The sequence below is a fragment of the Dryobates pubescens genome, chromosome 11 (assembly GCF_014839835.1).
Source record: "Dryobates pubescens isolate bDryPub1 chromosome 11, bDryPub1.pri, whole genome shotgun sequence".
NCBI lineage: Eukaryota > Metazoa > Chordata > Aves > Piciformes > Picidae > Dryobates > Dryobates pubescens.
This window is the reverse complement of record NC_071622.1, coordinates 19603738-19621538: the sequence shown is the minus strand read 5'-3', so window position 1 is coordinate 19621538 and position 17801 is coordinate 19603738. Positions and strand designations below refer to the sequence as shown.

General features: G+C 37.6%; 1 protein-coding gene across 3 annotated transcripts in view; it reads right to left on the bottom strand.

Annotated features, from left to right (window-relative positions):
- Positions 1-17801, bottom strand: part of TTLL7 (tubulin tyrosine ligase like 7) — a 67516-nt gene that overhangs the window by 42311 nt on the left and 7404 nt on the right. For 2 of the 3 annotated variants that reach the window (XM_054165713.1, XM_054165715.1), the window contains exons 2-6: positions 12757-12914; positions 12478-12606; positions 11037-11158; positions 10238-10305; positions 5212-5370 (exon numbers count right to left, since the gene is read on the bottom strand). In XM_054165713.1, the coding sequence (XP_054021688.1) occupies positions 5212-5370; positions 10238-10305; positions 11037-11158; positions 12478-12606; positions 12757-12781 (503 nt within the window). In that variant the 5' untranslated portion in view covers positions 12782-12914. Of the gene's footprint in view, positions 1-5211; positions 5371-10237; positions 10306-11036; positions 11159-12477; positions 12607-12756; positions 12926-17801 lie in introns of those variants that run through there. The other variant, XM_054165714.1, reaches the window with a different exon arrangement.

Below are 17801 nucleotides of genomic sequence, written 5' to 3'. Positions count from 1 at the left end.
AAAATAGGCTTTCAGTCTTTGTCACAACTGCTGCCCAAGGTACAGGCTGCAAGGAACTTTCAGTGCTCACTTGACTTAATGATGATGTTTGCAGAGCAGGACACTGAACAGTACAACTAAGTATGGCATAGATTAAGTTCATTATTTCTGTACTCCAGCTTGCCCACATCAGGATGAAAACTGGTTTACATACAGACAACAAGCAGTTAGTCCCTAACTACACAGATTTTCAGTGCATAATTATTAACTCTGAATTCCCTTAGCTTTTATGCCCTAATCTTACTCTACTGTTTATGACACATTTCAGTCTTCTGGTCCTGAATACTTCCAATATATTGAAGTACTTTCCAGGAATTTCTCTGAATTATGATGCTGCATTTCCCTTCAGCTTATCTTTGTCATCAGAAAGAACTGAAACACAAGGAAATGAAAAGTTTGGGGGCTTTACTTTTACAGTAATTCTGATATATTTGTAATAACTTAAGAGCCCTGCTGCATTGTATAAGCCAAATTTATATTAAAAGTAATAAAGCTAAAATTGAAATATCTAAAAACAAGAACAGAGTTAAGAATCAAATTGCAATATTTATCTCATTTTCTTTTTATTGTGCAGCCCTAACAACTAACACTGTTTCAACATAACTGCATAGGTCTCTTCATAGGTGTCCCTCCTGCAGCTGGTTGCTCCCTCCTTCCAAGAGTGCACTTCCAGCTACATCCCAAACAGCCTCTTCTTTGTTTCTCCTGCACCTCATGGCTGTGCTTCTTTGACTAGCTGTAGTTTTGGCATGCAATGGAGCGGTTGGGCTGGTCTCAGAGCTGTGGAAGATCTTAACACTCCCTTACACACAGCACACCGGCAGCTCCCAGCCACTGTAACCCAGTCATTTGTGCCCAGTACAATCTCACCTTCTGAACCTAAGCACAACAGGTTAAAAAAAAAACTTTTTTTTTTCTTTTTAGATAAATCAACTGACACAGCGGATTGGTCATGGACTCCAATGTGATAATTGAAGGCATTTATTTAGAGCATCTGAGGGCCTTACATACCTGCCCGAAGATCGGTGATGTAACGCATGAAAGTTACAAAGACCAGAGCTGTGTCAATTAGCTTATTCTAATAGTGACATAATATATGGGTAAAGATAACACTCTTGCTCCTATACTAGAATAACAAACATGCATTCCTTTCACTAGTCTAAATTGTTTCTACTTTCTTATCTGCAAGGTCAGGACTGTCTTGGATAGTAAATTGTCATTATATTGCATTCCAAGGCTTTGAGCTTACTTGCAGAGAGTCTCCTTTGTTTCATCTGCTATTGCTGTTCCAATCCCCACAGCTCCCCCTTTTCTATTAATAAAGAAGACTCGATTAACTGTGCGAGTTACCATGCCTTGAATGCACTGTAGCATACAGGGAACACAAATCAAGATACAAACAAAAACCATCAAACACATCAGACCAATCTTCAGCATTCTCTGAGTCCATCCTGCTAATCCTTCAAACCGTTCACCGAACCATCCAAACCCATCATCTTGTTTCAGTTTCTCAACACCCTTTTGCAGGCTTTCAAAGCTTGCATGGATAGACACTGAGTGATCAGACAAATTCATACAACGCAGTCCTTCAAACTCTTGACAACCATGACCCTGCACTAACAACAAAAAGTCTATCGCTGCTCTATTCTGCAAAGTAGCGTGTCGAACAGAATCCACATCTAACAGGAGTTCTTTCAAGGCAAGGGAGGAGGCATTATCCTCTTTTGCTAACCAACTTCCCATTTTGCTTAGAGTGCCCAGGGCCTTAGCCGCTGCCACTCCTGGAGAAAAGAGAGATGTCATCACCATTTTTCCTGTTTCCCCAAAATTAATGTTGTCATCACAATCTGCTTCAAAGACATGAATGCTACGCTCCTGCCTTTTCCTAAGATGGTTAAAAATCATAGAAGTGTTTGGTGTCAACATGGTCAAATGCCCAAGACTGCAAGGTCCGTCCTTGATCCATGAGAGTAGTGCTGGCCAGGCTCTATCCTTACAGATAAAGAAAATACCTGCAGGCAGACAGCGAGGGTGAGAAGGCCCCTTCACTGGTATGAAATCGGTCTGATTACACCATGCACTGTAGTTTCTGTACTGCTTCCCTGCCAGAGTGACATCCTGAATATTCATGGTTCTGTCCAATGTAGCATTAACATAACACAATAATCCATTTTTACTGATCCTAACATACTGATCTCTTGAGGCTCTAATTCAGCTAAGCGCAGGTGCTCAGTCCTTGTAGTTGTTCCGACCTTTAGCCTAATGTTTTTTCTTTCAAATTTCTCCCAACTAAAGCCTCCAAAATTTTTATCCTCCATAAATTTTGTTAAACCACACCCAAAACCACATATAAAATGAAAATTTGAGAACATCACCATACTTTGACTACTTTTTCTTGTGACATAATACCTGAACTCCCCCTTTTTGTTTTTATAACATAGAATGAAAATGTCTTTTGTGCTATAATCCATTTTGACATTATTACTTAACTATGACATTCTGGCGAGTTAACATATAAATCTGTGCAAACATATTTCCTGATTACATGACAATTAAGCCATCATGATATTCAGTCCTAATTCAGATGTTTTCTGGTGACATTCTCATGCAATCAATCTCAGATTGATGCTCTTGATCTCACTTTATCATGGCAGTCATTGTGGTCAGTCTTAGGTGTGCTGATTTTCAGCTTCAGGGGCACTGCTGGTCGTCACATCCTTTGATTCTTGTGCTGTCTTCTGCTGAGATGACTGCAGCACTGAGTTGCAAAATTGATATTTCCAGGTCATGACATGGGTTGGTTTTCACTTGCTGGTATCACTAAAGCCTGTAGGTGATAACATATGCATCCCTATCCTAGACTTTTTCTTTTCCTAGGCTAAACTTCTGTTTGATGTATCAAAAATTCTCCCTTTTTTTTGGATAATTCTTATCTTAATGCAATTGTGAATACAAATAAAATTTTTAAAAATTTAATATCTATATATCAAACTCCTAACTTATGCTTAATAACAAAAATCCCTGAAAAACTTAAAGAACTAAGATAAAATTAAATCATCAAATTAATCCCTAAAAAAAGGAATAGAAAAAGATGTCACATTACCTAAAGCACACCTTTTTTTAAATTGAAAACGTACTTACTATAATCCATTCTTATATTGCATATTATGTATTACATAGAGCTCTTTTGAAATGCTGTAACAAGCAAAAAGGTTTGAACCAGAAGAAAAACTTAGGCTCCGAACTCGTAGAATAACTTATTCTACTGAAAGTTACCCATTATCACTTATATATTATTAATTACCATATTTATTATAATTAACCACTAATTATAATAGTATATAATTATCATATGCTTATCACATTTATTTTAATCACTTACTATTATTACTTATTACATGACATACCTTATTGTAATTACTAAATGCTTATAAACACTCATTATTCTGTATCTTTACCATAAAATGTAGCTATTACAAACATAAAATCTCCAAGATTCCTTATAATCAGCAATGAATGCTAAAATAATTATCCATATCAGATTTGCATCTACAAAACGCTGAAATATCTTTCTTAACAGAACTTAGCCCTGTTACTTTAAATCTTATGTACAGCTTCTGCAAAGCTACAAAAAACTGCAAGCAAGGGAGAAAGCAATTACAGATAGAGAAGGAGGGGCGTGAAGGTGGGGGGAAAAGCTGCTTTCTACTCCGAAGTTGCCTTTCCACTAGTTTCTTGGTGATGAAAAATAGAGTAGTGTTTCTTTAAATAATCAAGGGCTGGTAGCCACCTCTGCTGCTGATGTACGAAAGCTACCGGAGTCCCTGCCGCCTCCTGGGCAACGGGAGGGGCTTTGCAGCCACTGCTCACCTCTTCTGCTGGGCTGGCACCACCGCGCTAAGGCTTGAAACGGCCAGAGCAGGAGCCCTTGTCTTTCCCGGCTCCGTGCTGCTTGCCGCGCTGTTCGAAACACCAAAGGCTGAGGGAGAAGCTGCAAAAGCCTCTGCTGCCAAAGTCTCTCTCTGGATGTTGATGCACGCAGGCTGTCAGCACATCGGTCACAGCATGATTTCTTAAGGCACACAAAACTCTTTGGCAATCAATTTTTCCCACTTGCTTCTCCAAGGCAGCTGCAGCCATCAGACGTTGATTTAATCTCTCCAATCCTATTCTTCTTAGCATAGTCCCAAAACTTAGCTCTGATCTTATCCCAGATCCTTGGATCATACACTGTCCTTCCAGTGCTAGAGAAGTGGTGCTTAATAGCTGAAAAGAGCATCTGCTGAAAAGCAGAGGTACTGATAGATTTTTCATGTTGCTTAAAGATTTTCTGAAAGGCTTCCAGGACAGATTTCTGCTCCCGAGCCATACTTTTCCCCTGGTCGTTAACAACATCTCTAAAAATGCTCAAAATATTTTTCTTTTCTTGCATTAATTGATTCCACATAGTTCACAGCTGCTCACCTCTTGAACAGCAAGGAGGAGATTGCAACATGCATGTATTTGTGTTTCCTTTCAACACCTCTGTCTCAGTTCAGCTGTGCTCCACCATCAGTTCCCTTCCTTTCAGGGGTCTTGCCTGGAGGGATCCCCAAGAAAACTCAAGTCCCTTATTCCGGCGCCATTTCAAACGGCGGATTGGTCACGGACTCCAATGTGATAATTGAAGACATTTACTTAGAGCATCTGAGGGCCTTATATACCTGCCCAAAGATCAGTGATGTAACACATAAAAGTTACAAAGACCAGAGCTGTGTCAATTAGCTTATTCTAACATTGACATAATATATGGGTAAAGATAACACTCTTGCTCCTACACTAGTCTAAGTTGTTTCTACTTTCTTATCTGCAAGGTCAGGTCTGCCTTGGATAGTAAATTGTCTTTATACCATATTCCAAGGCTTTGAGCTTACTTGCACAGAGTCTCCTTTGTTTGTTTCATCTGCTATTGCTGTTCCAATCCCCACATATCAACAATGAAAATAATATTAACAGAGAATTCATTCTGTAATTATGCTAACACGCAGAGCAACATTAAAACACCACTTCGATTTAGCTTTATATTATAGTTATTTCTGTTTGTTAAGTGAACACAATCTTCTTACTAATGCAGAGCTTCTGTTACTGTTGTAAATAGCATTGGATTTCATCTGAAGTTAATGCACAGCTTACCCATGCCCCATTGCACCATTAGCTGGTTTGACTATGAAAGTCTTCTGTCTACGTTTCTTCTTCAGTTCTTTCACATAGTTCTGAAACTGTGTGTACTCTGCAGGGAAGATCCATGTTCGAGGAATAAAACTATATTCCTGAGGCTGACTCTTGATCATTCTGCAAAAAAGTGTAATTCAGTTAAAATCTTTTAACTACTTCGATGTTTCAATTCTCAGGATTAAAAAGCATTCACAAAAATTTGACAAGGAATTTTTTTTAGCAAAATGCTGTAGTATGAGAGCAAACCTCTGCAGTTGTTTAAGGATAGTTAAAAGCTCTAGAACATATTAATATGCACACTTTAACAACAACAAAACCAGATGATCTTGTGCATTATTCTTATTACTGTATTTGCTTATTCTGTTACTGATATCCATCTCATTTTTTGGCATCCACCTCACTCCTCTTACATTTTTTGTTCGGTTACTTTGATGATTTAATGCTATTCCTATTCTTAGAAATAGTACACTTACAACAGACCATGTGATTATAGATCTTTTTCTACCTAATAGACTTGGATTCCTATTCCTATCTTTCCCCCCCCCACTTGGAAGGATGGGGATATTTGATAAGCATTTTCATATAGGCATGAGTTTGGAGATGTATGGGGTTTGATACACAGAAAGAGAGATGACTTAAGATATCTGGGGTTTCTTCCTGGGTGCAAAAAAATCATAGTAATAAGGACTGAATTTAAAAAGAAAGCAATTTAAGATTGTTTTTGGTTTTTTCTAGTCTCTTTAAGGAATTTCAGATTTTGATTGCAGTAAGTATACTTTGACACAGGCCAAGCAACTGCTCATGCACCTCCAGTATAGGGCAAAACATAAAAGCTTGGATTCATGTTTGATACCAGCCATGTTGTGATTAAGTTTACCTAAGCACCTCATTAAGTCAAAAGAAAGCAAACAAATGCAAAGCAACACAAAGAGGAAAAAGCAGCAGAATTAAAACAAAAGAAGTTTAACACACTGTAAGGAACAATCTCCGAAACTGAATCTTGGTGGTACTGTGCACACTAGTATATCATAGTTCCCAGTAGAATACATTACAGTTTTGATGAATTAAAAGATGGGCACAGCTAGCTTGTTTCAGATACTCAGAATACCTGAAATTTCATACATAACCTCATGTGAAATGTGTTTGAGTAACACAAAACTAGATCTAAACTACAGGCATCCACAGACTAGCAGAAACTGGCTGGATATTTTTAAAACAATAACTGACATAGGAAGTTCCCCTACTATGATTTGCTTTTCAATGGCACTATGATTAATTTCAATACTTTGATATTAGTTATACATTTAGGTATACATCTCCTTTTTGTAATGAAAACTGATATCATCAGGATAACTCACATGTAAAAGAGAATGCAACTTCAATTGTTTATTTCTACTATGACACTACATAATACTCCTTATGCAACATAAGAGACTCTTTCTTTAAGTGGCTCAAATACTAGTGGAATAAACAGAGCTGCCAGCCACATCTGTAAGGCTAGGACAGTAGCCAACCCCTCTTGGTATAATAGATACACTGTCACCAAATTGTTTATCAAACTACCCAACAAACACTGCAGAAAATCACAATAGCTATAGTAGTCCTGAAGTACTGCATGAGGTTCAGGGCTTCTGCAGCTTCACTCTACCTATTGTTTTTACAAATCTGGTTTGATGAATGCCACCAAATAACCAGAAAAAAGGTTTAAAACACATAAGTAAGTATTACATAACATGATTCATGCATATTTTTAACCTATTCTCCATCTGCTATATAGTTATTACCTTGCTAACTGAATAGCTTATCTAGGCAGAAATTTTCCTATTTTTAGGCAAAAGGCAATTTCCATTTGCTTGCATTCCTCTCTAAATTATTTATCATACACATCCTGAGGTGTTACATGAGAGACTTGCCATTTAACTTACAAGCTTCAACACACATACTTCCCATTGATTGAATACAGATTCATGCTATGCTAGACATATTAATATTGTGACTGAAAGTACATCAGTTCTATATTCCTTTTTCTATCTTATGCATAATTGGGTAGATTACAAACACTTAATAATATGAGGCAGAATACTTAACCACTGTTTACAAGTTTGGGGGCTCATTGAAATTTTAACAAAAGAATTTAGCTCTGTTCTTTTCCTGCTTAGCCCAATTAAGAAATGGCTTAGGAACATCATCAAGTGGCCTGCAGAATCAAGACCAATTCCACTACAATAGCCCTATTTTCCAGCACATCTACTGTGCTATCCTCTACTGTGGGTAATCACTTTTTCATTGTGTCGCTCTATCCTTTAGCCTTTGCAGTCTTTAGCAGGAATTCTCATCAAAATCAACATCAAAATACTGTTCTTCTGAGTGCTATTTTAGCTCACAGATGTGATCAGACTGTGTTCATCTCCCAGAGTGCAAAAGAACCAGGGGTTGAACAAATCATAGGTTACTAAACACATGACTGAGGTTTCAAGATCCTCTGGCTTTTCAATTACAAACAGAGGTTAGCAGGTAAGTATGAATGAGAATGATTCTTGGTCCATGACCAGTTCACAAACCTTTTAAACACAAACAGTGAAGGTGCTGCAAAAAAGGCCATCTCATACATGGGTCTGTTCTCCTTCCCATCCACCCAGTACATCTTCTCTCCCACTTCATTGTATTCATTCTTTAACCACACATCCTTCATATGAGAAGATCTCACCTAAGCGACCATTTACAGAAATTAAGATCTGGCTGGCCCTACACTGGCACCTCTCTTTCTTTTTTCCTTTTCGAGTAATTTCCCTTGAAAACAATGCTTGTGCCTTCTTTTGTTCTCAATTACATTCCTGGTTCTGCCTGTTCCATTACCCTGTGTCCCTACACTTTGTGTGCTGGATTGTACATGTGCTACATATTACACTGCTCCTTTCCACCTTTGCATGTGAAAACAACATTGTCCTGTGGTCCAGAGTGCCTGGATATTGGCTTTAAGAGCAATTCCCTGAAGTGCAGTTCCTCATGAATAATATTTGCCTCTTAGAGTCTGATAGATTTGTTCTTCTGGTCCATTCCAAACATTTTGCATAAAATAGCAGGGGTGAGATCAGTACAATAAAAAAAGGCAGAAGTAGAAGAGCCCAGTCTTGACCAATTCTCAGCAGTTGTTTGATGAACTATCAATGGTACAAACCCCACAGCTATTCTGAATCAGTAACAGGAATAGAAAAGACTGCATGCAGCAAAGAAGCAAAAGAACAGAAGTAGCATTTCTGCACAATCCTGTTCAAATACATTTTAAGACAGAACAGCAGCTGTATGAAACAAACTCCTCTACTGCCTGCCAAACCCTGTATCCCAATTCAATTTTGATTTCACATATGTATGTCTATTTCACAAGGAGCATCAGGTCGTATCATCTTGATTTTTGTGTACTGTGGTGGTTTTAGGCTATACCTTTAAAATTTAGTAACAGATTTCAAGCAGAAACATAGAAAAGTATAAATAAATCACTATTGGGTGCAAAAAGGAAAACAAAAGATTATTCTGAACAAATTCAGTGGGTAAATACCTAGAATAAGAGGAGCGGTACCATAACAATTCTTCCCTTTTCCCTTCTCTTTTCTGATCTCAGATTTTTTGTAATGTGGTGGGTTGAAGTTCCCCCCCAACATGTATTATCAATACTCAGTATGTGTGAGGCTAGTACTGCAAAGAAACAGACCGAATAAAGCCCTGTTATAGCTACTGTGATACTAAGTGACATTAAATTACTTCTATCTTATCTATAATGTGTGCACTCTGCACTGAGTACCTTTAAATTGTGTTTCAAACTCAGTATTCAGTAGGTTGAGAGAGGTATAATCAGACTGTATTTGAAAATAGTGTGCATGATAACAAGAGCCTTTAGTCCATTTTGTGGATTTTGTTAAAATCACAGAACTGCAGCAATACGCAAGGATACCACTGCTGATCAAGCTGACCAACACTGTTCCACTGGTTTCAAGACTGCTCCAAGAAGCTGTTTGCTTACACATGCCATCTCTGTTTTTACTTAAAAGTCTGGAAGGGGCAGTGAAAAGAGCTCATGCAGCTTGTATTGACATAAGGAAGCTTTGGCCTACACATAGGACAGGTAAACACCATAGCAATGCACATATTTGCATCACTACATGTACAACATATGCAACTGTTATGTGTTGTATTTACAAAACAGAAGGAAAATAATGAGAGAGGAGATACCACATCAATTACATTAATATATGGAAACAAATCCTCTTCTGGTAACAGGAAATGCAGTGTCATTAAGTTTGGAAGCCAAAAGGTTAACTCTGCTAATAACTGCTCTTTAAACTAGTTTAGATTAAAAGAATCAAAATATTCACATACATTTATCCCTAAACCTTTCCTTATTTCCAGGCTGTTGTACCATTATTTAGCATTGTTTTCTTGCAGACCTTACTCACAGATTGTCAGCAAGGATAATTCCTCAGAACCCAGTTATTCCAATACAGTGAGGAGAACTTATAATTAGACAAGTAAGTCTCTCTGACTTACTGCTCACATTAGCAGTAAGATGGCTCACATTTTTCAAATTTGATATACACAAAAAATAGAGTCATTAATTATTTTAAACAAATAATATCCATCCACTAACTAGTTGGGGTTTTTTGTATATACCAATACAGGATATGTGTGGATATATTATGTATTAACAGTATTATACATTAATTTAAGGCTCTTTTTCAGTCTGCAATGCATAGACAGAGAACTGAACCAATACCATTTTCCACTGAAATCAACTAGCAAGATGTATTAGCCTGCTTCAATGCTACAGATCCAGGACCAAAGTCAAAGTGATTACTTACTCAGAAATTATTCTTGCTCCTCTCACAGCCTCTTAACAAAGAAACCTTACAAGCAACAACTGAGTATTATACTTCATTACATTCAGATGAGAAACTTAATATTAAAGGGAAAAAAATAAATAATAAATTACTTAGTCATGTTTCTTGCCAGAAAATCCTTTCTGCAGATCTCTCCCATTCCTGGAAAATGGTTGATTCTCTGATGAAGCAGAAAGAAAGGGAGTTAGTCGGCACTTTTAGTTTTCCTGGTATATGTAATGCAATCATCTAAAATGTTCAGTTGCATGCTCAGGTAAATATAATTAGTGTTACATAAATATCATTTAAGATAATATCTTACATTATACTATGTATTCTTAGCAATACTAAAGATGATGAGATGATGCACGTTGTATTCTCCTCCACTATCATGATATGCCCTTTGATTTCTTTCCACACACAAAAAAAATCATAATCTTAATAATCATAGTCTTACCATAATCTTATTGAAAGCTATCTAGGGACAAAGAATAGCAAAACCAAGGAATTATTTATTCACAGAAATTGTGGAGAGTGCTCTGCTTGTCAACTTACTGCTTAAAAGCTTTTAAGTACCTCACAAATGATGTTTTGTATCTTCTTTCAAACTCTGATCATTCACCAGACCCAAGTGGCAGACCACAGCATGAACAAATAGCCCCAAATATGTAGATACCAGATCATAAGTAGCATGAACAAATAAATATGGAAAAGAGAATAGGATTTTTAAAACATGTAGTGGCATAGCCTTATTACAGTCTGGTTGGTATTGGTGTTTTGTGGTGGGGTTTGCCTCGGGGGGGTTTTGCCTCTCCATGCAAATGTAACTCACCAAAAGTGACACATTATCAATAATGTTTCAGAATGAAGCAGTTTACTGAAACATGTCCAAAATCCTAACTTCTGCTCTACCTGGTAGTTCCGAAGTTCAGCAATCTTTTCTTGTTGCACAGCAGAATCACTCCATATAAGATTAGCTGTTTCATCTTCATCACGTGTTGTCACAAATCCCATTTCTCGTATCACTACACGTACTACAGAGAAAGCACATACTTAGGGAATATCTAAAATGGATTCTTTAAAATACAAAAAAAATCTATTTTAAATACTTCCAATATTCAACCCTTTAAGAAAATGTTAACATGCAATCTATTATTTATCTTGCAATATTTCCATCAGTTTATTGCAAACCTGTCATTACAACATTACAGCACCTTGCACTGAGGCTGGAATTAGAGCACAACTGTAAAGGGCTTCGGGCATTCCACAATCAGCTACTGGAAGTCTACTTCTAAGGCTTTTAGACTTATCTTGGCTATCACATATCACAGAACAGTAGGAGCTGGAAAGGATCTTTGGACATCATTTAGTCCAACCTCTTTGCTAATGCAGGTTCACCCAAGGGAGGTTATTTAGGCAAGTTTTTAGTATCTCCAGAGAAGGAGACTCCACAACTTCTATAGGCAGCCTGTTCCTGTGTGCCGACACCTTCCAAGCTAACTTTTTCCTTATGTTTAAGTGAAACCTCTTGTGTCCTATTTTGTGCCTCTTGCCCCTTGTCCTATCACTGGCTACCACTGGCCCACCCTTTTCATTGGTAAGAACCCCTCTGAGTCTTCTCTTCTCCAGGCTGTTAATTTTCAAATAGTGATGGCTCCAAGTGCCACTGCAGAAGAGTGATGAGAATGCCTTAGCCAAAGACCTCTGAAAAATTAGCAGTTGAAGCAACATCTCAGAAGCAGCATCACTAACGGCTGCATCCTAAATCAAAGCCAGACCGAGCTAGACAGGAGACTTTCCTGGCACCGGGCAGGCAGGGTTTTGAAGCACACAGCCCCAGACAGGAACCGTCAGCAAAGCCATTCTATGATTCTATAAGGTACAGTAGTTAGAAAAGCAAATGCATATATTATTTTAATAGTAAAAAAATAAAAAATATTATGTGCCAGGCATAACTGAGGTTCCAGAATAAAAGATTTTTCTGAAGTAGTCCCAAGCATCAAAATATAAAGCATTTTAAGATTTTATTGAGAAACCTCCATTAATAATTATTTAACATGAAATTTACACTGTTCATCTTTCAGGGCTTTAAGTCAACTTTCAAACACATACATTGATCTCCCACAGCCTTCTTGATTACTTTTTTTGCATTTCAAAACCCTTCCCTAAGTAAGAATTGAAAAGTAATAGACATATAGTGTTCAAGGCTATCATCACAATGTTACAAATAGGGGTTTCCTACAAAAGAAAACCTTTTGGAAATGTCTTCCTGTCAGCAATAATCCACCCCATTAGTTAGTAATTCACTCATGTAAATGGCTGTTAAGATGAAACCAAAATTTTAGTCTCCTACCAATTTCATATTTTGTGCCAGCAACATTTGCAGTGATGACTCCATTTTTCTTCTTTCTGGCTTTTCTTTTAATTGTGCTTTGATAAGGTAGTTCCGAACTCAAAGTCAGAGGTGAAGATCCATGGTGATCTTTGAAAAACAAGGTTGCAACTATCAGCATCTTTCTATCTTGGCATACACATATGAACTAAAAACATAAATATTAACTTTGTTCCAAATCAGAGGTAACTGCATACTGAATAACTAATAGGCTTTATTAAGAAACCAAGACTTGCATACCTCCCTCATTAGGCAAGGATGGCATTATAGCCTAAGATAGTGCAGAGCTGAGCCCAAATTCCGTTCCGAGTTGTCAAAAAATGATGGAGTTGTCAAAGCCAAATTATTTAAGACTTCAGTCATAGCATTTCAATCTCTGGTTATAGAAAGCATTAGTTCTCGAATAGATAAGTATCTGTGTTAAAAAAAAATAAATGTGTATATACATGAGAGGCTTTACTACAGAGAAATCCTTAAAAAACAAATGGCAGAAATCTAAGTACAGAAATGCTTTTAATTACCAGTCAAAAGTAGTGTTTGTTTTAAGAGACGGATCAAGCTGGATGGAAGATTTGGGACATGATAACAGGTAACACTGAATTCAATCAATACTGCAAACATTTATCTCCACAAACCTCACTGTTTTTATAAAACTTTTAAACCATAATTTAATTGTTTAAATTAAGCACAATGTACTATGTGTTTTCAGATACCAAATGGGAAATAACTGAAGTAATTTTAATAACCTTTTTCCACTTTTTAACAGTATGTTTTATGCAGTTAATCCAATAATCACTTCATAAACCATGGCTGCAGTTTCATGACCACTTCATGACAGAACAAACCATTTCAAAGACACTTCGGGCTGGCAGTATCTAAACTATCAGGTTCTAAACCAAGTATTGATTTATAGAAAATGCTATTTTTTGTGTCTACATTGATGCAAATGTTCAGGGATTTTTGTCTAGGAATACACTACCACACATGAAAATCTCACATAATGTAAAGTTTTTTAGGTCCATCTTAAGCACGTAAGAACAACAGGCTAACATTCTAGGAAAACAACTCAGGGATAAGATGCCTCTAAATACACTCTTACATGACTTCAGGCATGCAAGCACTGTTATAAAAGACTCTGCAAGGAAACAAATGCTCTTTGACAGGCTGCCTCAAACAAATTTATGACTTTTTGAAACATACACAATATAAGCTACTACTTTTTAAATGTTTGTCTTACTTTTCTGCAATTATGTGTGGATATTCCCTACACTAGCTTTAAGTTAGTATGTATTGCTACTGGTGGTGATTGTAAAACTTATTTTAAGTAGGTTTGTATCAATCATGAGGAATTCCTTCTGCTATAAATAGCAGAAAATTACAGTAAAGCCAAATTCAGACATGACTTATGATGTGAAACATTTTTGGTACTAAGATTGGACAATATGTGCATTTAGCAAAATTACCAAAACATTACTTACAAATCCTCATTTTTTCACTTGTCTGTGTACACACATCAGAGAGAACAGGAGATATATTCTGGACAAGCCACCTTTTTGGAAAGAAAATATAAACCAGATACCTTGAGCCACAAGATCTTATTTCTTTTAAAGACAGATATCTACACTTAATCCATTAACACAAAAGGATAAAAAGAACAGATAGTGTTTCTTCTATGACTGCTGCCAATGTACTAGGGACAAATTCTCTTTTGTAATGACAATCAAACCTCCCAATGTCAACAGCATTGCAGTAACACCCAGTCACACCCACTGTGTGAAATGTACTGAAATGTACTTTGCTGAACCAGAATTTAAACTTGCAGGTCATTTTGAAGTTTTAATGTTTTGGATGCCATCATCTCAGAGGGCGGCCTGAAAGTCCTCCTGCCCTTCAGCCGACTAGAATTAGACGCAGAGGTGAGAAAGTAAAGCATTCACCCATCTGAAAGCACTGTGAGGGAAAACGCCGTGCAGAACACAATGACTCACTGAACTTTGCACGTTATCTGTTTCTCAAGCTAAGAATACCACCAGAGTACAAGACACGTTTAGTTCCTCGGAATACTGAAGCATGTCTGCTAGCCAAGTAAGGATTTCTATGCATGTACACACATGGCTAGCAGTTGTTCCTCTTCTGTACTGGGTAAAAACTTTTAACAAATTTGGAAGCATTTGGAAGGCTACTAGTATTTCCCTGTGAGAAACTCCAGCCCTCAATAATACAACACGATTTATAATCTATGATATAGTCAAAAAAACCAAAGCAGCTCATAGAGCTTTCCTTCAGCTTAAAACTACAGAAAAATGCCTGCCCAAAGTTACTATAACACCTTGTATTCTGAAGGCGAATTATAAAGCTCCAAATGCATTGCAGTTTTGAATTACAGTTGTTTTTTTCTTTATATAGAAATTATTCTACTCTTTGGAGAAGAATACTTGCCAGGGTTTAAATATAAAGGATCAACATTCACAGTCCATGACTTTCAACCAGTCAACTTTTTAGCACACGTACATGAGTTCGTGGTAAAGAACTACAGCCACTCTTATTCTATGGACAATTATATGTTTGGTCATGTGGAAAAATAATCAATTGGCCTAACTCCCACAAAAATCACTGCAAACTGACCACTGAAGTAACTCTTTTCTTCACAAAATTATGGATGACATTTTTCATCATCAGAGCTGAAGCATGCACAGCTCTAATGATGTCAAATCTTGTCACAAAGACACATGCATTCTTATCAGTCAAACCCTGATTTAAGCTGAATACTTCAATTACAGAAGGGATCATTACTATACTCTGTATTGAAGCTTACTCTAAGATCCTGACTTTTCACAAGCACTGCCCTACACCAGTAAAGTCAAACTGTGGTCTGCTTTAAGTTTGCATATAATAATTCAAAACTGCTACACTTCTTTTAAGTTGCCCATCTCTAAACTGAATTTAACCGAATACCAAAATATCAGCAGTTCCAAGCTACTAGTTTTCAAAGTGCTTTACACGTGATTCAGTCCCTTCCTTTGCTCCTGCTAGTACCATTTCCTTTCCGAAGGGCAACTACAGGTCTAACATAATAGGGCACTCTTAGCTTTTCTTCCTGCCATGCCAAGTGACAGATGAGAAGCACAGCATTTCATCTAGGAAAATCCATTACCCAGAACAATAGCTGCGAGTTGCAGGCTAAGCCTTGGGAGCAGAAGACTTCCTCCTGCTTGAACATCCATGCTTTGTATGTTCCCAGTGCAGTACTGCAAGAAGTTCCAACTCTGCAGCAAGAAAAGCTAAGATCAGGCTGCAATCCTCCCAAGTAAACTGCAACTGTTCAGACTGACAGGTTTCTAGGACTATGCTCTAGATGAGCAGTTCTCTAACTGGAGGAAATGGGTCATGGGGGAAAGGGAGGAATGTATCTCTGAAAGCAATAAAGGGCTGTTGTGGAGAGGAGAGAGCTGGAAGGAAATGGTGCATGCTGAGATGCAGCACTGCAATGCCACAGGCCCTGGCAGCCACAAGCTCCCACATGTCTTTCCTCCTTCTGACTTCTACACAGCAGAAATAGCTATGCAGGCAGCCTCTGCCATCCTGTCAGAATTGCCAGTTACAGGGCAAAGCTTATTGCAGGGCCCACCAGGTCATTCAACAGCAAAAGCAGCAGCATTGTCGGGTTATGATTACATCACGTTTTGATGTTCTTATATCTGTCCCAAGTCCTTACTTATAAAATAAGCATAGCTTATAACCTGCACTCATCTACAACAATATAGAGGTATATGTATCTATTAATCTACCTGAAAGACATGTTTCTAAGAGGCTGGTTTTAATAATATGGAAGAATGTATTCTATTTCCAAACTGGAACTGACAGAGCTTGCTTAACCTTGGCAAGTCACCTATCAGCAATTTGAATTCACACTCTGACCAAAAAGGATTGCAGTTCCTGCTGTATGTATCACTCTCTTCCTGAAACCATGATTCATGCAAATTGATGAAGGTATGCTGCTCACTCATACCAATTTTCAGGGTGGCTGCACAAAAATGGTTAACCTGTAAGGGAAGAAAGGCTTGTGAAGAAGACATGTCCAGGTTAGTACATTCTTATACAAACAAACACTTTGAACAGAAGTATTCTAAGGGGGAAAAGATGAGGTTATCATTACTGTTGCCTGGAAAAGGTGTGAGAAAGACAGCAAGAGATACACCACATAAAATCCTGTGCTAAAAAGGGGCAGAAAAAAAAAAATAAATAAAATGGAGCTCTTTCCCTCCAGGGACAGCAGAGGTAGGATACTCATGTTAGAGAGGCAAGTTTTGCACACAGAGAGAGACCAAGCCAGTTGTTTGAGTCCATCTAAGGCAATAGTCTGAGAAAGGTACAAGAGTGCCTGTGTGAAGAGCTGGTGACAGTAGGAAAAAGTGGTTTTGTAGTTAATGGAATGATTCCTGTTTTCTTGGTGACATGATGTAATATGATGTGGAAAATTAAAGAGCAGTATTTGCTGTTACACAAATTACATACAGGAAGATAGTAAACTGTCTGAAAAATATTTTGCTCGCCTAGATTACAAACAAGTATTTTTCAATAGATCTCTAATTCCTATGTTGCTCCATATTGATCCAAATTGACCTCTGCCTTTCATGATCCTTCACTTTACATCCTGATGCAGTGTGGAGCTCAAAAGGCTGTTTTTAATCTCTAAACAGGAATTGCATGCCATCAACCCCTTCACCCCCCCCAAGAGTAAGCATCCCAGAAAAAGGCTGAATTAATCCAATCAAAATAGAGAAGGGGGAGTCAAATTCAAACTTAAGTGGAAGAATTTTAGAACCTAATTCAAACAACACTCAAATCAATGAGATTCTTCGAGCTAACTTGGATCATGCCAGTAACCATGAAACCATTACTGCATACCCTAGCAAAAAAAATACTAGATTGGATATGCACATTTAAAATAGATTTCATCTAATAGATTTAGGCATTCAGAATGGTAGAATCGTCTAATATCAAAATACTCCCACGTTCCACAGAGACAACACTGTAATACTCAGTGCACCCCTCCTTCCTTCAAGCCATTGTAATACTGCTGGTGACCAGTCTGAAAAGCTCCATGGGCTATACTTGCACTCAACTTTACATATACAAACTGAAAATGCAACTCCAGATCTTAAGCTATGGCACATATGGCAAGATCTCTCAGACACACCTAACATTTCCTAAGTGTATTCCTATACTCTTGGTGAAGTGCTACAAAATCTAGTCTACCAGTCTCCTGCATTTTTTTGTGTACA